Source organism: Wasmannia auropunctata, unplaced genomic scaffold, assembly GCF_000956235.1.
Source record: "Wasmannia auropunctata unplaced genomic scaffold, wasmannia.A_1.0 LD335986.1, whole genome shotgun sequence".
Lineage (NCBI taxonomy): Eukaryota > Metazoa > Arthropoda > Insecta > Hymenoptera > Formicidae > Wasmannia > Wasmannia auropunctata.
Genome location: NW_012026904.1, coordinates 293,756 through 315,979, shown reverse-complemented (window position 1 = coordinate 315,979; position 22,224 = coordinate 293,756). Strand labels below are relative to the sequence as shown.

Genomic DNA, 22,224 nt, shown 5'->3' with positions numbered 1-22,224 from the left:
GGTCTCGTTTTTCTCTTTTTTCACTTCTTCTGTTGTCTCCTCTCTCTCTCTCTCTCTCTCTCTTTCTCTCTTTTTCCTTTACTTTGGTCTTAATTTCCTGTGCTCGCATCGAGTATCGAGAGAGCTTTCTTCTAGAGGCTGAGGATTACGGGGTCTCTGTGCTTCGCGGATCTCTTTTTCTTTCTTCGAAATCCTAAACGATCCCAGCGAGATCCCTTCGGCGCAGTTGCCGCGCATAGAAGCACGACGTTGCCGTATTATTTGTAGGAGCTAGCTAATGTTTGCTAACGAAAGATACATTCCGCGCGCGGGAATAGGTTGCTTCTTAAAAATATAAGTAGACACACGAGACATTAATTTATATCGATTATTTTACATGATCAATATGTCACGCTGCTTTGAATATTCATAATATTTTGCGAAAGCTCCACTCTACAGTAACAGACAAACAACCATGTCTTCAATGTCAAAACTATTAATCAAGCTAATATCAGCAAATTCGATATCGATTCGAAAACGATACAACCTGAGAAAATCCTTTACAAATAAATCATAAGCGATGTTTCAAAAACAAAGTCCCCACGTCCCTTCTCGCAAATTAGATTAGGCAAAGTCGGAAAACATCTGACGAAATCACTCTTGATTGAACTCGTGTCTCCTCGATAAATGACGTTGACATTTGTTACATGAAGATTAATGATGGTTTCAGATATGGGCGCGTGCAGAGCGTCAAGCTGCTGCCACGGGGCGAGGAGTGCCCTGTGGACGGAGGTTCCAGCAGTTCCCTTGGCGAAAGCAATGAGGGCGGTTCCGGTTCCAGTTCAGGCGGCGGCGGCGGTGGCGGGGGCGGCGGTTCCTCGACCAGCGGGGGTGCGGCAGCGACGGTGGCGTTCATGGATATCAAGTCCGCAGCGAAGGCACACGCGACTGAGCATACGCTGGACGAGCGAGCCCTCACCACACAGTACTACGAGCCACAACATCTTCAGCACAGGTTCCCCTCTCACGGGTAGGTTCCCTCATTACAAAATACTTCTATACGAGTCGCCACGATTTAGGAGACTCCCCTTGAAAAATAGAGAAGCTCGAAAAATGCAAGATACAAGATAGATATATTATGTTCAATGATCAGTATGCACATACTTCTCGCAGTTACTCACAGCATTCACATGAAATAGTAAAAAGTATATCGACTCGAACGCAACATTAATAAGAAATAACGAATTATACAAATTATTACGAAGCCAGGACGTCCACAAAAAGCAATAGCTCTCCCTGATTTCCGGTATTTACAAAATTGATAATTTGTTGACTGATCTTAATTCTCGCTATTGATTTCCTCATAGTATTGATTTTCCGTACAGCTGACTCAATATACACAGCCGACTTTTTTAAAACGGAACTACACAGCGTGAATAACAAGGGCACAGTAGACACATGGTGTTATATCTCAACAGAAAGAGATGTGTATTTTTGGAGAGAGAGAGAGAGAGAGAGAGAGAGAGAGAGAGAGAGAGAGAGAGAGAGAAGATATACATTAGACGCAGTAGCTACATGATGTGATATAATTCTATCTTTTGTTATAGATAAGAATTCGCAGGGTCTCTTATCTATCGGTATGATAAATTACTATGATTGTTAGCTGTGTATTAAATTAGTTCTGATCATAATATAGATAATGTGACATTGACATTCATCATGAGGAAATAGTAGTTAAATGGTTGAGAGAACGTCCCGATTTAATCTATTCTTTTGTTTTATTATCGATTAGTTGGAAAGTTCTTAGATGTATGTTTTGAAGTATAGAGATTTTAACTTCACAAATAAACAAATTGAACATTTTTGTTACCAATTTTAGCTACAATGTGGCAACGTATTAGTGAGAATTAATTTCGGCCGCATCCTCTCGATCGATATGGAAATGTTCTTGATCGTACCTTTTCCTCCAAATTAATCTTGTCCAAGAATAGAAAGATATTTTCGGCTTCAAAGTAGCATGTACAAGTGCCGGTTTACGATGAGTCACGCCCTAGGAATTAATTAAATCGCACGTCACAGGAAGCAGGTACAAAAAGACGACATTGAAACGTCGTTATGGATGAACAGTCTTTTCAACTAATCTTTCTTTTTTCTTTAATTTTTTCAACAAAAATTCGTATGTGATCTACGAATGAAAATTACACAAATCTTTGAGCTATCTTTCTCCGATTTTCCGTTTGATCGAAACTCAGTGATTACAGTTAGATTCGCATATTCTTGGCGTTTTAATTTTAATTCATTTTATTTTATTAATTTAGGAACTTTAAAGTAAATATAGTGAAAACTTATTATATCTGAAATCATTAAACATATTGAGGATAGTCGTAAGATCACATCATTCAGATATTTTCTATCTTGTTCTTATTTCTACGAATCATGCCATTTTTTTCACGATTTCAAGAATTAATCATATCGCAATAATCGTCCAATGCCACGTAGTGCTATTGTTGCATCTATATTTCAGTAAACACGTTTGAAGGCGCATACAATTCTTTTTGCTGACGTAAATAACCCGATCGTAATGTCAAGCGTCGCGCATAATAATATATTATCGATGTTAGCTTCGTTGCCGATCGTTATCCGCTGTTATCTTTGGCTTTTAACATAGCAGATACACAACGCACATGCACATTCTCTCTCTCTCTCTCTCTCTCTCTCTCTCTCTCCCCGAGTTAATATTAGAGTAGTCACAACAATGCGAAATCGACCGCCCAGCAACACGATTTCAAATATATTCGGTGATATGACGCCTCGTGATAAATGACGGATAAATATACGTAATGCGCAAATCTTTGCGCAGTGTTAGAGTTGGTGTCAAAAATTGTTATTCTGTATTTCTAATAAATTACATGTGTTTTTACAAGGAATCGTCGATATTTTCGACGTGACAAAAAAAAGTACGTTAAAATGGCATTATTAATGTAATTGTATGATGATTATAAATTATTTCATGTTTCTAAAAACGTAGTGTAAGATTGCAGTGTAAAGATACACGGTATCTGCCTTAAGAGATCTTTGTATACAATAATCTGCACGTCCATATTTCTCTAGCCACATAGTTACCGTATGTATCGAATATCAAATAATATAGAACATATTCATATGTGATTTTTCAATTTGAGAACCACTGGCGTATTTATTTTAGCTCAATATGTAGTGTAATCTTACTCCCTCTTTCTCGCTTATTTTTTTCTCCCGCGAGATACGCGCCACGCATTCGCGCTTCGTGTCTCCGACGTCATCACCTACGCGGTTGCCCTCGTCTATTTGCTGCGTATTTGACGAATTGCGTGTTCTACTGCTAAATAGATAGTACGCTGCACTTTCTCCGTGGCATCGACGGCACGCGGCACATACTTCAAGTTGAAGCGTATCGCGTGTCGCGTTCGGAAGAGTTCGCGACTACCTTCAATCGATCGATCTCACCATGGTGGAGGAGGACAGGGAGAAGAGAGAAGCAGCGAGAGAGAAAAAGATATAGGTAGAGGGAGGGAGAGAGAGAAATAGCGGGGAAAAAAGGAGGAAAAAAGGTCGTGCGCGCACGCTACACGCCTGCACGCCTATATTCACGCGCGCGCGACCGAGGAGAGTATAGCGGCGTCGCATTTCCACGAAAAGTCAGGTGACCGTGACGACGTGGTCGCTGGCGATGTTGCCACGTCCCGACGGCTACGCCGCGCCGCGCGGGCGCTATCGCCGGAGTAGTAACTGTCGAAGCGTGACGACTGTAGCGGGAAGGGTGTGTGGGGGAGAGGGAAGAGAGCGTTAACTGTCAGTAGTGTAAGCAGGAATTTACGAGCCCGCGGTACGACTCTCGCCTCATCTCAACGCTCTTCCTCATCTCACCTGACCGTATATGATCGTCAGGATTGAGATATTTACGCCGGATAATGATGATTTCTTTTGCGCGCACTAGATTACTTGGATGCGAAGGCATTTCCGCAACGTCAACTTTTTGTTTATTGTTGTCAAAGTGGTGCAAAACGTTATCAGTAAATGCATATGCATGTGGCGATGACCTAATTTTCTATCAAAACGTAACATTTCATTATATTATCTTTGTTAATTATAATTTAATGTAAAACTTATATTTTATTTATATTACATTTGCCTGGAAAATAATATTGGAGAAAAATTATTTTGAGTTGTATAATTGTTTATTGTAATTTCTTTTTCTGCAAAGTATATGATATTTTGTGAAACAATTTACTTCTTGAGCAGATAATCGAACAATTTTTTAATAAGTTTTATCTTCGAGCGTGTCAACGATCTCTCGACGATGACATACATTTATATTAAAAAAGCTATTAAAACGATTAGCGAATATCGTGATGTACTTCAACGTACCAAGAGATTATTATTTCTATATAATCACTCGATGTATATCATTTGATGAGTTCTCATTACAACAACAGTCGATCGCTTACTAAGAGTCGCGACTTTCGATCGACGTGTTAGAATATATTTATGACAACGTTATCGAATAAAGTCCTATTGAGATAACGAAATTTGCGAGTTATATGGACCACGCTCCAATTAAGTGTGTTTCTCTGCTATTTTATTCGTTAAAATTATTTTGCAAAGTGTGCAAACATTTCATATTTTTAGTTATTCAAATATTTTGAATCCTTTCGAGTGAAATTGAGTCCATATTATTATAGTCATTTTATAACATTTTATTTCAGAAGATCGAGTGTCATCGAGTTATGCAAAGTTTCAAAGTATAAATTTTTTTTCTTATATAATCGCAATGATGTTGGTGATGCCAGAGTAAATTCGAGTGATCAACAATTTTAGAATCCTTCAAAGTTAGAATAATCTAGGCTGCGTTTGCTTTGACGTTTACAGTGCTCACAGCATCACTTCATAGTTGTTGTTTATCAAATGTTAAACAAAGACAGATTTCCTTGTTCTAATTGATGTTTTAATTTAACTTCATACTGATAACATTATTCAGATTTGACTTTCTTCACATTATATATATTTTTAATATGTATTTTGTGTATAATTTTTAAAATAAATTATAATTTTTAATTTTTAAATTTAGATTAGATTAATTTAAATTAAAACAGTCGGAAAAATATGAACAATGGCTCTTGTAATCGCGGCAGGAACAGGAAGGTTGATTTGCAGCTCCAGGGGCGATAGAAACGCGAATACGTCATTAGTTCTAAATGTTCGTATCGTTTTGATATTCGGACTTTCCGTTGGAATGTCCAAATGTTTCAGACTGGAATATACGCGCAGTAGTATTATTGTTATTACACTATTCTTTCTCTATTGCTTTTTCTCGCATGACTGATACGACACAAGTTATCATTTTATTTTTGCGTGCCACTAAAAAGATACGATAATTAGTTTCTTCTATCATCGCAAAGTTCATGAATGTGACAATTTTCTTGCACCCTGTATAACACTTATACAGAGTGTTCAATAATAAACATTTATCCATATTTTAAATATTGAATTTTTTACTGAAAAGTAAATTTCTTTTTCTACAATCGAGATTTTTAATTTTTACATCTTTTTGTAGTTTTTAAAAATACCATAAATCTGAATGATTATTTAAAGTTCTTATTGAAATCTACTTATTGTTAGAGTAAACAATAAATAAAAACTTTTACAATTCGTTTGTAAAGTGGTAAACCATCAAAATTTGTTATTTTGTCTCGAAAATTATCGCAACATGAATGTCAAGGAAAAACAATATCAGTTTTGATGGGAAATATCATAAATTGGTATTCCTAATACTTAATCATAAATTGAATTTTCTCATTAATGATGAGAGGTGAAATAGGTTTGACAACTTTGGACGATTCTCTACTAAACGTATCTATTACCTGCAATTATCTTACATGCATACAATAATTTTCATTTTTTGATATTTTTAATATTTGTAATTTTGATCATATCTATGCGTGTGCTTGTTTTTTTTCACGTTAATTACAAGTTTTATAAAAATCTTGTTTTATATCTGAACTGTCATTGTAATATGCATGCAAATTAGTTCATCATATAAATCGAGTATCATATCAATTTTGAATTAGCCATAAAAAATAAATTATAAGATTAATTATGCAAATGAAATATGACATTGGGAATTCTAATATATTCACTAATTGAGTAATATATGTAGAAAGACGACAAATATGAAAATTCTGCATTGTTGTAATGTTAGACGTAAAAAGCAACTACACAAATGAGATCTGCTAGAATCAGACCAGTTAAAACCAGTTTAGTCCAGCGTTATTTTTTTCACAGGAAGGTCTTCACTATGTGCCAATCTTCTTTCATCGACAGACAAGATTAAGTAACGAATAAAACGATGAGATAAACGACGAACGATCAAGATTGAAAGTAACCAAAGATTATTACACCAAAGTGAATCGCGCAATTCCAAAGACAATGAATATAAATGAACGGTTCTCTAGAATTAAAATATTCCGTTAAGAATAGAAAGATAAAAATATATTTTTCTTTGCTAGTTGTGAAGCAGATCTAACTTGTATCTTGTAAGTTTTTCACTACATAACCGTTAAATAAATAAAACGGAATCCTGAGGAGGAAGAATGACGAATGTATTTCGTGGCGACTCACATTGACCCGACTTACTGATAGCCGTTCCCTGGACGATGACTAAGCCCAGTTTTTTCGTCTTTCAGAAGTTCAGAGGATCATGGATCCGGCGGCGGCAGCGGGGGAGGAGGTGGCGGAACAGGCGGCGTTTCCGGCGGCGGCGGCGGCGGTGGCGGGAGCACCGGTACCGGGGTCGGCGGCGGCGGCGGTGGCGGCGAACGAGGAGACAGGGGAAGCGAGAATTTCGACTCACGTGGTGCCCACGGCAGCTTCTACGGTAGCGAGAGGAGCAACCGAGTGGTTGGCACCGGGAGTGGCGGCGTCGTCGGCGGCGGCGGTAGCGGTGGCGGCGGCGTCGGCGGTCATTCAGCCGATCCATCGACGGCGGATCCTGGCGGCTACATACCCCGCAGTCGTCCACCACCTACGAGCTCTTATCACGTGACATCGAGCAGGGCGAGGGATCGGCTATACCCGAGGACCGGCCCGTACGTCTCTGGGCCGCCGCCCCCGCCCCACTTAGACCGACATCGTGGAAGTCTGCCGCCGTCGTCCTGGTCGGCGTATGAGCCGACGAGTTCGAGGTACGGCGGCGCACCGCCGCCACCCTCGCCTGCCACCAATGACGCTTACCAAGACGAACAAGGTAATCATTCTGATCCAATAAAAGACTTTTCACCGTGATTATGACATGAAGTTTCTATATTCGTTACTCATTTAAGTATCAATTATTGTAAATAATTAAAATAACTGAATGTCAAGAAAAAAATAGCAAATATATATGTTTCTTTTTTATATTTACCGCGTATTTATTTTTTTTTATCATTTTGTCTTCTCTTGCAGGAGGCGGTGGTAGCGGTAGCACCGGTCTGCGACAGCACAAGAAACAGCGCAGAAAATCGCGCAGTGGGAGCAGTTCGCCAAGCGGTAGCAGTCGTTCCGGAAGTAGCAGCAGCAGTCGAAGCGGTAGCTCGGGCGGCAGCTCTTCCGGAGGCAGCACGTCGCCCGGTAGCTCTCCGCATCGCACGAGCAACGTAGCCGTCACAGAGGATCGCAGGCCATTGGCCATCTGCGTTAGAAATCTGCCGGCACGCAGCAGTGACACTTCCCTCAAAGATGGCCTTTTCCACGAGTACAAGAAACACGGCAAGGTGACGTGGGTGAAGGTCGTCGGTGCAGCCGGCGACAGATATGCCCTAGTCTGTTTTAAGAAACCCGAGGACGTGGAGAAAGCTCTCGAGGTTTCGCAAGACAAGCTGTTTTTTGGATGCAAAATTGAAGTAGCCCCTTATCAAGGATACGACGTAGAGGACAACGAGTTCAGGCCGTACGAAGCGGAACTCGATGAGTACCATCCGAAAGCAACGAGAACATTGTTCATCGGGAACCTCGAGAAAGACGTTACCGCATCCGAGCTCAGGAAACATTTTGAATCATTCGGTGAAATAATAGTGAGTTGAAATTTGTTTTGAAACTGAACCAATTTGTTTATGAATGTAAACAATTGTATAAAAGGAAAAGTAAGATCATGAACAAAATGAGAAGACCAAATAAAAATAATATCTAAGCTTAATAAATATTAAGACATTAATACATCCCATTGTATTTCCTTGCAGGAAATTGATATTAAAAAACAAGGCGCTGTATCGAGTTACGCTTTCTGTCAATATTCGGATATCGGTAGTGTCGTTAAAGCTATGAGGTCGATGGATGGTGAACATTTGGGTGCAAATCGAATTAAGCTCGGATTCGGAAAATCAATGCCGACATCCTGCGTTTGGGTTGATGGTATTGGAGGTGAGTATTTTATTATACATATATTACATTTAATCTTTTCAATTGCACTAGTAAAAGAAAATGTGATAGAATTATTTAGCAAAATACAATAGCGAATGCCAGTAATTTTATTTTGTTAAAGGTTACACCAAATAACAGCATTAAAGTTTGAAAAAACGAGGATATTAAAAAAAAGATATGGTACAATACTAATAATGTCAAATTGTGACATTAAATATCTTCCTTTTTTTAGATTGTATGTCCGAGAAATATTTATCCATGCAATTCCATCAATTTGGACCGATTACTCAGGTAGTGGTAGACCGTGAGCGTGGCCATGCTCTGGTCTTTTTCGATCAAATAAGTTGCGCTCAATCTGCCGTAAAAGAAATGCGGGGAGCTTCACTTCGTGGTCGTCGTTTACAAGTCGATTTTGCCTCAAGGGAATGCCAGGAGACGTTTTACGAACATCTCGAACGTCAAGGAAATGCTAGCGAAAAGCCTTGGGACTCGAGGCCTTCGCCAGCATCGTCATTTGACGTAACGTATGTATACTTTATTTATGAAGCAATTTTTTTATAGCTAAAAATCTATTGACAAATAAAATAAGAAAATTTTAATCTGTATATTTAATATTTACCAATCTTTATTTGAAACAATTTCTGGTTTTGAATTATTTGATAGTTTGTTAGATTATTGATAGTTTATTACAATGAAATATAATATAAGACGCATGCTTATTTAAGTTCACGAGTCATAATCAAGAACTTAAAACGAGTGTATTTGTGATTCAAAGGATTCCTTCTAGGCGGGAGCGTAGTAGCTTCGACTCGGCAGTGACAGTGTCGAGTTCGAGTAGCAGATTCACACGCTACGACACGCCCCCGCGATCGAGAACGGCGAATTACTCGCGTACTTCTGGAGGCAGTACACCGGGCGCAAGTCCAGCCCATCCGACGGCGATGTCACGAAGTAGCAGGCGATCCTATCAGGATTCCTATTACGACGCTGATTACGGTGAACCGACGTCGCGACGGTTTCGCAGCTACGACGAATTCAGTCAAGGCAGCGGTGCGAGTCACGACGATTATCAGAGCAGCGTTCTCAGCGATGGCAAACTCAATGACGACGATTGTCCGCCACCATCACGGCGTCACGCAGTACAAAGTGTCGTTACGAGCGTCGATCCACCTGCGCCACCGCCACCGTTATTACCACCACCCGATATTCGACATCTCCAAAAGGAGCGCGTCCATTTGCTGGAACAACTCGAAGAATGTCATAGTAGTGGCGACGAGGTCGGCTTCGTACCGAAAAAACGTGCGAAAGTTGATAGCTCGTCGACAATACTTTGTGAAGATGACGAACCGGAAATCGCTTCGTTACTCGTTACCTCGCACTCTAGTAGAAAAGGCATGGACTTTAGGCGTGTTAGTGATAGCAAAGTAGTGGTGCATCATAGCACAAGGAGAGGCAGTTGCGAGGGCAGAGGTCCTGGACCATGTAAACGTCGTCGGGATGCCATCAGCAGGTAAGCTGTGCTACCTATATGTATATATTTCATATATATACACCAATTTATATATATATATATATAAATAAATTGTCAAAATTAAATTAATCATATGTTTATAGGCATCACGAACATCATGATGGATCTCGACCAGGTACTCCTCTCGTTGACGAGCGACCGGAGAATTTGGTACCTAGCGAACCAAGACGATTTAGAGAAAGGAGTCACGAAGGTCCATTATCGCTGCCTTTACCAAGGTTTGCAGCACAAATGTTGAACAACAACAACAATACAAGCAGTAGCAATAACAACAATGGCAACAGCACGCGATCAAGCAGTGCCAGTCTCGCCAAAGTTGCTAGTCCACCATGTGCCAGCTTGTCTACTGCACCGAGTCCTCGTGCCGCTCCACAACCGCCGGCTTCGCCGCCTCCGAGGCATACCAGCTCGAGCCCAACCAGTTCCGACAGCGAGACAGCGCCGCAATCCCCTAGTCTGGAGGAGAGGATACGCTCTCTGGACGAAAAATACGAAAAGTGGTCAGGTTCGAGAGCATTGAGTGCTGCTGGCGGTGATGCACTGGCAAAACTCGATGCTAGCGCTTCAGAAAGATTCCGATTTCGACATAAACTGCTCGATATGGATCTCCATGAGGTGCAACCTTCCGACATCGTCAAGTCGGTTCTCGCGAAAAGAAGTGTGTTCGATGAAGACTCGAAGCGATTGGAGAACTTTAGTGAAAAGTACGAACCGCGAGAATTTACTGGTGTTATTGGCGTTAGTTCTATGATCGGGAGCACCGCTGGTCTTACCACTAGTAGTGGCTGTACCAGCAAAGTTTGTTTGCAGTATCCGTTTCCTAGTCATCCGCCGGTACAGCCGACCAGCGGTACTTCGGTTAGTCAAGTCGGCATAAATACGTCATTGGCCACAAGTTTGACCGCGACGACGACCTCGATGGCCCCGTCGATGTTGAAGACCGACCCGCGGATAGTGCAACATAACTGCATACATCCAACGCCAGCGACGCCGATTACACCTGGTACTTCTATCAAGACAGTTAGTCCTGAATTACCACCGGTTTCTCTACCGATCGGTCTCATTAGTGGAACGGCAGCCAATAGTGGTAACGGTAGTGGTTTAGCGTCAGCCAGTAGTCTTCTAAGCAGTAATGGTAGCATAAGTAGCATTCACACTCTTGGAGCCTCGACACATCGGGGATTGAGCATCTCTGCGACCACCGCATCGCCCACGGTGACTGCGGCGCCAACAGATGCCTTTTCAACTGCAGTAACAACAGCGGTACCTGTTGCAACAACCTCGTCAACAGTAGCAACAACAGCGATTTCCGCAATATCTTCCATGACTACTACCAGTTCGATAGCTCCACCGTCTTCCATAACATCCTCATCCAATTCTTCCTCTTCATCGTCATTATCCACATCTTCCACAGATTTGAATCGTTCTCGTTTGAAGAAGGAAACGAGTAGTAGCAGTCGAGAGAGCAGAGATTCCCGCGACGGAAAGGAAAGTAGGGAGTCGAAACATAGTAAAGGAAAAGATTGTCAAAGAAGATCGCGGAAGGAAGAAGCCGATGTTGATAGAAATCGCAAAGATAAAGACGAAAAAGAAAGTTTAAACGTTGTGAGCGATATCAGCAACACGGATAATCACAATAGAGATTTTAAAGAAAATAAAGAACTAAGGTATGAGCGAAAAGAGCGAGAAGAGAAAGAAAGGAGGGATAAAGAAGATCGTGATAGACAAGAACGAAGGGATAAAGAAGATCGTGACCGACAAGAGAAAAAAGAGAGGGAAGAACGCGAGAGGCGCGAAAAAGATGAGGAAAGGCGAGAAAGAGAAAGACAAGATAAGGAACGACAGGAGAAAGATAGAAGAGAGCGGGAAGAAAGAGAACGTGAGAGAAAGGAGAGAGAAGAGAATGAGCTTAAAGAAAAAGAGAGACGAGAGAAGGAACGTCTCGATCGTGAAAGGAGAGAACGTGAGGAGAAGGAACGGCAAGAACGGAGGGAGCGTGAAGAGCGTGAAAGGAGAGAGCGCGAAGAACGCGAAAGAAAAGAACGGGAAATTCGTTTGGAACGTGAAAAACAAGAAAAAGAGCGTCTTAAAAAGGAAAGGGAAGAACAAGAAAGAAGAGAAAAAGAAGAACGTGACAGATTGGAACGAGAAAGACGGAGAGAAGAGAAGGAACGTCTTGAACGAGAAAGAAAACGAGAAAAGGAAGAGAAAGAGAGACTGGAACGTGAACGGCGAAAAGAGAAGGAAGAACGAGAAAAGTTGGAAAAGGAGAAACGCGAGAAAGAAGAACGGGAGAGACTCGAGAAACTCGAGAGAGAAAAACATGAAAAGGAAAAGCGACGGGAACGCGAAGATCAAGAGAGGCGGGAGAAAGAGAAGGCCGAGCGTGACAAGAGAAAAGATCGCGAAGAAAAGGATAAAGAGAAGAGAGAACGTGACGATAACAGACGACAGTCGACCGAGAATCATCTACATCCCTCTATTACGCAATCTCAGACTCAGATCGCTCCGGCACCAGTGCCGATCAAGCGTAGGTGTTCGTCTCAGGATTGTCCCACAGATGAGGATGCTAAGCGTGTGAAACTTTCGGATCATCGACGAGATAGCAAAGATCGCTCTAGACAAAACAGGAGATCCGAAGATCGCAAGCATCGTAATGACTCGCATCGTTCTAGTCGAGAGAGCAGGGAAAGTCGTGACAGTAAGGAAAGCGGTAGTGCAACGCAAGATAGCAGGGACGGAATGCATAACGAATCGACACGGGAAAACAACTCGAGGGACAGCGGAAACAAGGAGAAACAAAGGAGTAAAAAGAATCGATCGGAAAAGGAGTCGAGGGAGCGTAGCCCAAGAGTCTCGCATGAATCCGATAAAGAATTTCTGTCAAGGTTGGAACTTTCGAAAAATTCGAGTCCATCGACTGAGCAATCTTCCGTGGGAACAAATCACCGAGACGCGCAACATCATCAACAACAGTCTACAGTGAATTCTCATAGCGACGTGGACGATGGTCTTCTCTCTACTCACGAAATACAGGCAGCGAGAAATCCATCGGCCACGGATACAGACAGTGACGAGCCTAAAAAACATTCGATCTTCGATATTGTCGACGACGAACCTGCTTATATTAGCATGTACGATAAAGTGAAAGCCCGTTCAACGAAGAACATGCAAAAATTAGAAGAAGAAAAACGTGTACGTAGTGTGGTGAAGGATAAATTTTCGCAGTTAAAACAAAGTCGCGCCAGGCGAGAGGAGAAGAAGCAAAGCACATCGTGGGACGGAGATTCAGTGAGCAGCAAAGCTCTGACTGAGGACGAGGCTACTTCGGATCTCGAATCGGACTCGACAAGAACGAAGTCCCTCTCGAGAAAGGGCTCGCGATCTCGCATTCATTCAGACACAAGCGAGGAGGAGGAACCATTCAACAACAAGGTCCGAAAGCCTATAAAGACAGAGAGATTCCTCGAGAGTGACGTCGATCTCGGCTTCGCCGATACTGAGGAGAAGCAGAATCCGCTGGAAGCTACAAACGCTATCGTTAACAGCGTGCACACGAAAATTAAGGAGGAGCCTCGTACGTCCGACGAAGACGAGCGAGTCGCTATTGGTTTCCGTACGAATCATCCCACAATAGTGGTGAATAATCACGAAAGAGATTCGCGGAAAAAATCACACAAGAAGAAACAGAAACGTCAGAAGAACAGCATCTCGATCGAAGACAATTTGAAGGTTGAACCAAACGTAGAGCATAAAAATAAAGCTGATGTCATTATATCGAATACAGACTGTCGTCCGAATCACGGCACGGAATTGACTACTGTCACTGCTGCTACGGCTATTGTCACGACAGCGTTGGAAACTGCAGAGGAGAGAATGCGGGCCGATAAAAAGCAACGCAGTAAAAAGGAGAAAAGACGCGATCGAAACGGGGAAGATAAAGCTAAAGCAAGACGAAAGAGGCTCAACAGGCAAGAGGCGAGGGATTCTCAACGTATGGAGGACATCTTCGGCCCTCTCTCGGACGATGTTGATGATGGTCCACCTAACACGTTCTTCAACAGATTTGGTAACATGACATCGGAGAACAGCGCTTACGCTTCGGACAGCGACGGTGGTCGTAGCTCACTCGACATGGATAGAGTGAAACGAAAGACAGAAAAGAAACGGCGTCATCAGCCGGAGGATGAGAACAGCGTCGATCTAGCTGAAGCCGGGCGAGAGATCGAGGCGAAACTCTTGGGTATACCGAGCTCTCCGAAGGCCGCCCCCGCGTGCACGATCAAAACTAATGATCATGATGTCTTTCGATTCACTGACGATAACGACAGCGTCGAGCCGTCCACACCTTCGACAGTGCCGGAGAAAGTCAAGGAGAAGAAAAAGAAACGGAAGAAGTCGAAAGAGGAACGCAGTCGGAAGGATTACCATCACCATCACCATCATCATCACCATCATCACGAGAAAAGTGGTGAATTACCTTACTTGGGTGCCGAGCCTAGTCCACCGAGAGCGAGCAGTCCATTAGTATCTAAGACAATATCACCCAGCTTGTCCACGTCTAGAGAAACATTATTAAGCCCTATACCTAAAGTGACTTCCAGCGTATCGACCGTGCCGCCGATCACTCCACCTGTCGTGACCGGTAACATTCAAACTCCGAAGTCGGAAAAGAAGAAGGACAAGCTCATACCCGGCTTTGGAATAGAAATAGACGAAACGATCCACGAAAATGCTGTGAAAAGTATCTCGGAGCCGGATGAAAGGGATAGCAATTGTCAATCGCGAACTAGCAGGGAAGAACCGGAAGTACCTGTATCAACAACACCACCGGCTCAGAGCGAAGACAAACCACGAGTGGCAATATCGCAGGAGGAAACGGAGGACGCTGTTGCCGCGTTGCTCGAAGAAACGTTTGGCGCCTCGACGGAGGACTTTTCTTATGAGGGCGAAGAGGAGGAAACGGAAGCCGATGGGGTTGCTGGGACAACGGCCGAGGCGCCTCAGGAGGACGTTGAGGAGATGCAACAAGCGGTCGAGAGTCTAAACGCCTCGACGGGAGAGGGCGACGCGGATCTGAAACCAGATACTCCGCAGAGCGAGCACGATCTCCAAATCGACACAGACACGGAGGAGGATCCAAATTATGACATGGTCGATCTCACACAACCGCCAAAGACACCGGATATACCGTCGTTCTACAAGTCCCCAACGAAAACATTGTCTATGCCGCCTGTCTTAGCTACGCCTGAGAAGTCAGTCGAAGTACGATTACCATCCGCAGTTACAAAACCGCAAAGTCCACCTTCCGTAATTGCTCATTCTTGGAATTTAAACGAGCACAACAAGCCACGGGAGCCTGTAAAATCCCACCAACTAAAAACTACCGAATCAGATGCTGACGTCACCAGTCCAGAGAGAACAGCACAAAGAACGTCTGCGTCGCCACCACCACCTCAGTATAAACAACCTATGTTGGTACCTTGTAGCGTACCGATCACAAGCGATGGACCAAAATCACTCTCGGTTCCGAGTTCGCGACCATCACCGATTACGGTGCAACCTCTGTACCAAAGGCTCCCTGTGTCTCCACAGTCTCAAATGGTACCGATGCGTCAAGCTTCTCCCAAAATGCAGAACGTCACGACTGTTTCCTGTTCATCCACTTCCAATACGACACCGTTGCCGCCATTGGTCCCGTCAAGAATGCCACCTCTGGTACCATCGCAGCCATCACCGCGCGTCTCTCAGCCGCTTTCACCTAATGGACAATGGTCACGGAATCCTACATTGAATCCGCACGTGCCCAACGTGGGGAAAAGAAAAGCGTCACCGCCACCTACTAAGATTGCAGTATGCGTGCCCATCCCAGCTCATAGACCGGAAATGCCGGTTCAGCAAATTTATTCGACCGCGGCGACTCAGCAGCCTGTAATACAGCATGCCTCGGGGATACTGACACCCGCATCCGGCTATCCACGCGGCGGTTTACCGCCGTTGACTCTGAACATCCCACCGCGGCCTTACATGCCGGTACCACCGTTGGCGTCCGGCATACAGGTCAAGAGCTCGCGCGATGCCTCCCTGGGTGGCAAATCCGTAATCGAGACGCTACTTCCCATAAATTCGAACGAACCTCAGAGATTAGACGAACCGAAGTTGTCACCCGCCGTTATACCAGAGCCAGCCAAAGCATCCACCTCTCCTAAGGTTCCCTCGCCAAATCAACCACCTACGTACATACCTGAAACAGCAAAGATCGAAATCACCGCTAGCACATCCAGTCCAGTGTTCGGCAAACCGGCTTACGTTACAGACAGTTACACGATGTCATCTAGAACGCAGAAGCAAATCTCCGTATCCCTTACAACAGATAGCAATCTTCCGTCGCCAAGACAGAAACAGGAGATGTCGAATCTTCAACTTCTAACTACGCACGTACCTCGCTCTTCTACGCCCAGTCCTGTGATCGTGGCTCACGGTCAGTCTCACTTACTTCACAAATCCGTGCATTCTCTAGGCCCACCGACTGTTTCTTCTCCAAATCAACCATTGATAAAAACCGTGGTACCTATAGTTCCCCAACAAGTAACGGCGAACGCAGCACCACCGGTGCTCAGCGACAAGTGTGTCATCCCGCAGACGCCCATTGTTTGTCAAAGGCAATCACCTGTCTCTCAAAGTCAAGTAGTCAAGGCTCATATACCTTTGGTATCTACAGTATCACAGACGATCATAACCAGAGTGGTACCATCTACCGTATCTTCTATGTCAACTCCGCCGATGAACGAGCAAGCCACGCCGGAATGTTTAGAGCCACATATAATCCAAGGACAACAATTGGAGTTGGATGCTGAGGCGCAGATTAGTCAGACTGCCCAACCGATGCAACTTACACCTCCTGTACAATCTACGCAACCGATGGATGAGATGAAGAAGGAACCAGCCGACATTGAGCAAGAAGACACGATGGACGAAGCTGGATATAATGTAGCCGAATCCGAAATACCTTTGAATTCACCATGTATAAAAGAAGAAGATATAAAACAGGAAAAGAAAGAAGTAATTAAAACAGAGATTGCGCCATGCGTTCCTAAAGTCGAAACTGTCGATATGATCGCACCGAAGCTCGAGACGGAAACTCCTATAAAATTAGAATCGGTGAATGAAATTAAAGAGGAGGAGGCTATAAAGGAAACTGATGAAGTAGAATTAGATGAGGAGCCAGTAGAGGATCCACTGAAAGAGCCGAGCACGGATCCTCTCGCTATCGACTCCAAGGAAGATCCAACCGATAGTAAAGAAGACAGCGATTACTGGTCCGCGAAGGAGGTGAATATCGAAAGCGTCATAAAGAAAGTCGATGCTCTGTGCGATGGCGAATGTAACGACGGCGATGACGAACCGCAACAAAGCAACGAGAGCATGAATAGCGATTCGCACGACACCAGCAAGAACGAGTCGGATTGGTTCGACGCCGAGTCGACGGAAGGTGAGAGTAAGAAGAACTTCGTCTCGGCTGACGATCAAGATGAGAGTGTGGAAACGTGCGAAAACGAGTGTACGAGAAGTCGTCGCGGCAGAACGAAGAGCAGACGCGGTAGTCGCGGCGGTGTTACCACCAGGCGGGGTGGCAGAAACGCAAGCGCCGTCTCTCACCGGCGAGGTGGTAGAAGTTCCAGGGGTAGCAAACACCAAGTTGAAAAGAATAAGTTGCCGGCTGACGTTTATGAATTCCACGACGACAGCGAAGAGGACAACGCCGGTCGTCCGCGACTTATTCTTACTATTAAATCTCCCGGGCCAAACGTAACAGGACCAAATGCTCAGCCGGCGACACCCGTGGCCGCGGTCAAGGAAGTGCCGTCGGAGGAATTCGTCTCCCCGGCCGCCAACACGAGGAAGTCTAGAAGATTGGCGGAAAGAGACGGTAGCCGCAACACGGTTGACGACGTTATCGAGGATGTTGTCCGCGGATCTCCGAATAAAGGATTACTCAGCGGTAACGCCGGGAATGTGCATGCTATTAGACGAAGCACCAGACACAACAATGTTCCACGTAGCACGGCGCAGCAATCTATCGTGCCGCTGACGGAGCTTCGCAAATCACCGAGAGGTAGTCGTAAAACAGTGAGGCGAACATCGGAGAATAATGACGACAGTGGAGAGGAGAAGGTGAAGGAAGTAACAGCAACGCCACAGGAAATTCCGATCAAGGAAGAGCCGAAATTGATTCAACCGGAAAGCCCGAAAGCAGAAGAACCGGCTCAAACTGTTACACCAGCTCCGCTGAAGACTGTATCGCATGAGCCGATGACATTAATCGATCCAGTCACGGGAATGCTGATACCGATGAGAGAATCCGAAGAAGGCCAGTACATTCCGGTATCTACGTCGTCTGGTCAAGTGCAAACTGCTAACAGAACACTTGGCGAACCTCGAAGCGTTGTATTGTCCGGCGCGACCTCGACGAACGAGGCGCCACGAGCGAAATCCGTTTCCGAGAGTTCTGTTTTAGTACCAGTAGAGCCGAAGAAGGAAGTAGTTATAGAGCATGCGTCTTGTCAACCGACACCGATCCAACAGCAGATCCAACCGCAAACTAGTGTAATTACGAAACCACAATCGCCAGCGGTACAAGTCACTTCCACCATTACTGTTGCGCAATCCTCGATACCACCAAGCACGACTGTCGTGACTACCGTGACTGCGACGGCCACACCAACTACGACGGCGCAAGCAATATCCAGTTCGCCCTCGCAAACGAAACCTACGAGCCTCAAAGCGCACGTGTTGAATGCCAGCAAGCTAGTGTCATCGGCTCAGCAGCAGGTTATCACGAAACCCGTAGCTCCGAGTCTGCCCAACCAGACAATAGTACAGAACATCGTCAAGCCATCGGTGCAAGCGATACAGGGTCTCAATCTGCAAATACCACCCGGCAGAGTCGTGTCGCCGAGCTTGAGTCCGCGTGCGAAACAGACGGCGCCGCTGACTCCAACGAATGGAAAGCAAGGTCAACCCATGTCTCCCGTACTCAATAACAATGGAGCACCGCCTAATCCCAAACAGCACCTTCTTCAAGCCGCCAAACAACAGACATCAACAATAGTCGATAGTCGAACAAACATGCCACAGAAACAACCGACAAACATACATCCTGCCAGTGTGAACGTTAGCACTCCAACGCCAAGGATTCATCAACCAGTCTCGCAGCCCACCGCTCTGAAGGGTATCAATGGACAGCCCCATCCGCTCAATCCGAAAACGCACTTGCTGCAGGCTGTGGTTCCACCGATCGGGACAGTAGCGAGTTCACCTATGCAACCGCATCTCGTCAATCCGCAACAGATCTCAACTGTCGTGAATAGCGTCCGACCACCGGGACCGAAAGCTCCTGTATGTAAACTTTTAGTCAAGAAAATCCTTGATATATTCTCGTAAAGAGATATAGACCAAAAGTTTTTAATCAATCCTGTATAATTATAATATTTGGAAACTCGTTTCAGACCACTGGACCAATGGAACCGCAAAAGGTGGAAGTGTCAATGTCTGGTTGTATCATGGTGCCGACTGCGAGTCCGCAAAGTCGTAGCGTACCGATGCCGACGTACGAGGCTCCACTGGTAAGCATTGTATTTCAATCTTCACCAATTTGCGTGCGTTTAAAAATCTTGCACTTGAGTGAGATGAAAATAATAAAACCGATCCAGAGTACGTTAAAGAGACATTAAACTAACTCTGTTTGGTTTCGGTTAGCATGGAAGTACGGGTGCTACTCCACCAGGGGGTCAGTATGGTCTTGTCCCCCCGCATCGCTCCCAGAGTCCTCCATTGCCTCCACCTGCCCATCATCATGCTAATACTTCACAGGTACTTACTTTCTAATATTCTTTTAATAAAACTTTCGCGTGCGACTCACGTGAAAGATCAAGCAAGGCAAGGCTTTCTTATATGTTGAACATAATTTCAACAGATTGCATGAAGAACTATGCGTTAAGCGTATTTGTTAAATAAGTTAATGCGTAAAAGTAATTTCAATGTGATTAATTATGGAAATAATTCTATTCCAGAGTGAAGTCGTCAACCATTACGGAGGACTAGTTCGTGAGCACTACTTACATTCTCCAATGTTCCAGTATCAATATCTCCGGGCGCAACAGGAAGCATTAACGACTCCTCGCATAGCTTATCACATTCCAGGAACAAGATCTCCGCACTTACCTTTAGACCCGAAACTCGAGCCCGGCATAGAGGACAATCACAGTCCTCCTTTAGAATTGAGACGAGGCACGAGAACGCCTCAGGATCGTACTACCGACAGTCCGCAAATTGCTCAAGTCTATTTACACGGGGGAATGAGACCGTTACCACCACCTCCATCGCAATACCCGGGAAGTAATCCGTCGTTAACCGGCGCACCGGCTGGCGCTAGAGCGGGCTACGGATACGAGCCACCACCCGCTCATTTGCGTTCTCAATATCCCGTTGTTGGCAGCGAGGCTCCACCTGAAATGGGTAGACCTCTTACGCCGGATAGATGTAGAAAACATCAGGTCGTCACCCCGCCGATATACGCGTCTCAGGTGCCACCGCAAGCGGACTCGTTTCAGATGCTACTCCAACGTCATCCGGTTATGTGGCAAGGTTTATTAGCTCTTAAAAACGATCAGGCAGCGGTACAGATGCACTTTGTCTTTGGCAATCCCAGAGTGGCGAGAGACAGTTTGCCGTGTAACAGCGATGGCTCCACACCACCGTTGAGAATAGCGCAAAGGATGAGATTGGAACAAACCCAAGTCGAAGGTGTAGCAAGAAAGATGCAGGTATGTCAGGCAATCTCCCCATACTGGAATTTACAATGTTAGAAATCCTAAATTTATTGACATTTGTCAGTATTAAAAACAATTTGTATTTTAAAATTTTGTATAGATGAATTTTTAAAAAATCCTTAAAAAAAAAGAGGATCTGTATATGCTGCATGTAAATGAATTTTAAATGAAGTAAACTATTTTTTATATAATATCATTTGATGCCCTCCAGACTGAAGATGAACACTGCATGCTGTTGGCACTACCTTGCGGCCGTGATGAAGTAGATGTACTGCAACAAAGCAAAAATCTTCAAACAGGATTCATCATGTATCTCCAACAAAAGCAAGCTGCTGGAATTGTAAACATTGCTGCACCTGGGTCGCAACAGGTATGTTACTAAAATTGTTCCGCATATGTCATAAGAATTTTATTGTCACGCGATATACGAGATTCAAGTCTTTCATCAAGTTCAAAACTTTTATTATACCAATTAGTTTATTTTCCACGTTGTCGGCACTTTTAATTTCTTATTTATCTTCTCGGTTTCGATGAGTGACGTGATTAAAATTCAATGTTAAAAATTATCTCGTTATTTCAGGCGGCATATGTAGTTCACATATTCCCATCTTGTGATTTCGCACACGAAACTTTGGCAAGAATCGCACCGGACCTACATCACCGAGTTGCAAAAATTGCTCACTTACTAATCGTCATTGCCACGGTTTGAGACCGATTAGCGACCTACTGGATTACGATCTGTTCATATCTCTCGCCTTCGCGCACCGCAGGACGCTTCGTATGTGGTATGAAGCCTGGAGTGTCCGTCTGACATGCATAGTTGTGCGACAAAAAGAGAGATGCATTCAAGAGGAAGAGCTCCTTGTTTGGAGTTGTATCAGTGACAATCAAATGGAACCCGGCGGTAAGCCGATCTTTAGATCGTAGGCCTAAGGAGCGAGGCACGAGGTTGTGCAGTGAAGCGAGGTTAGCACCTGGTTATCATCGTGCGTGCCTCTCTTCGATGAATTTCGCGCGGCCAAGCTGTTTCGTTCTCTTGTCCCCTTTTTTTTTCTCCTCTTTTCCTTCGGACGGCTTGTGACTCGCGTCAATCATTGACAACGTTTGTGGGATCGACCGACGTCACTCTTGGTCTTTCTGACAAGCGGGTCAGGCACAACCCCAGCCTTCAAGACAAGACCTTCGATTCGTCACGCGACGCCCGCTTACTTACGCTCGTCCTTCCCGTAGAGGGAAACAGTAATAATCCGTTGCTCTAGATAAACAAGTGGACTGCGAAGCATAATAACGAATAGAAGAACCTTAACGTACACTCGTCACTATTACACATGAGTTATTTTAAGCGAGGTCTAGGCATTAATGATAAATTGTGTAAATTATATCAGCGAGCCACCGAGGGCATAACTACTGTGATTTTAAGTATTTAACGATAATATAATTGCGTATAAA

At 44.4% G+C, this 22,224-nt stretch overlaps 2 protein-coding genes across 4 annotated transcripts in view; both read left to right on the top strand.

Annotated features, from left to right (window-relative positions):
* The window catches only part of LOC105454362 (protein split ends-like), a 14,876-nt gene extending 6,801 nt beyond the window's left edge, over window positions 1-8,075 (top strand). The window contains exons 2-4 of the mRNA XM_011696927.1: window positions 726-1,009; window positions 6,702-7,261; window positions 7,459-8,075. Coding sequence (XP_011695229.1) covers window positions 726-1,009; window positions 6,702-7,261; window positions 7,459-8,075 — 1,461 coding nt within the window. The remainder of the gene's footprint in view (window positions 1-725; window positions 1,010-6,701; window positions 7,262-7,458) is intronic.
* On the top strand, window positions 7,179-22,224 carry LOC105454329 (protein split ends-like). Of its 3 annotated transcripts, none has more exons than XM_011696886.1 (11): window positions 7,179-7,261; window positions 7,459-8,066; window positions 8,232-8,412; window positions 8,645-8,936; window positions 9,200-9,922; window positions 10,027-19,342; window positions 19,453-19,569; window positions 19,703-19,816; window positions 20,017-20,769; window positions 20,987-21,145; window positions 21,356-22,224. In XM_011696886.1, exons 3-11 carry the CDS (start codon window positions 8,313-8,315, stop codon window positions 21,482-21,484), a joined length of 11,703 nt encoding a protein of 3,900 aa, XP_011695188.1. In that variant the 5' UTR covers window positions 7,179-7,261; window positions 7,459-8,066; window positions 8,232-8,312; the 3' UTR covers window positions 21,485-22,224. The 3 variants fall into 3 exon arrangements, with proteins under 3 accessions (XP_011695188.1, XP_011695187.1, XP_011695189.1); XM_011696885.1 differs by having other exon boundaries at window positions 9,188-9,922; XM_011696887.1 differs by lacking the exon at window positions 19,703-19,816 and having other exon boundaries at window positions 9,188-9,922.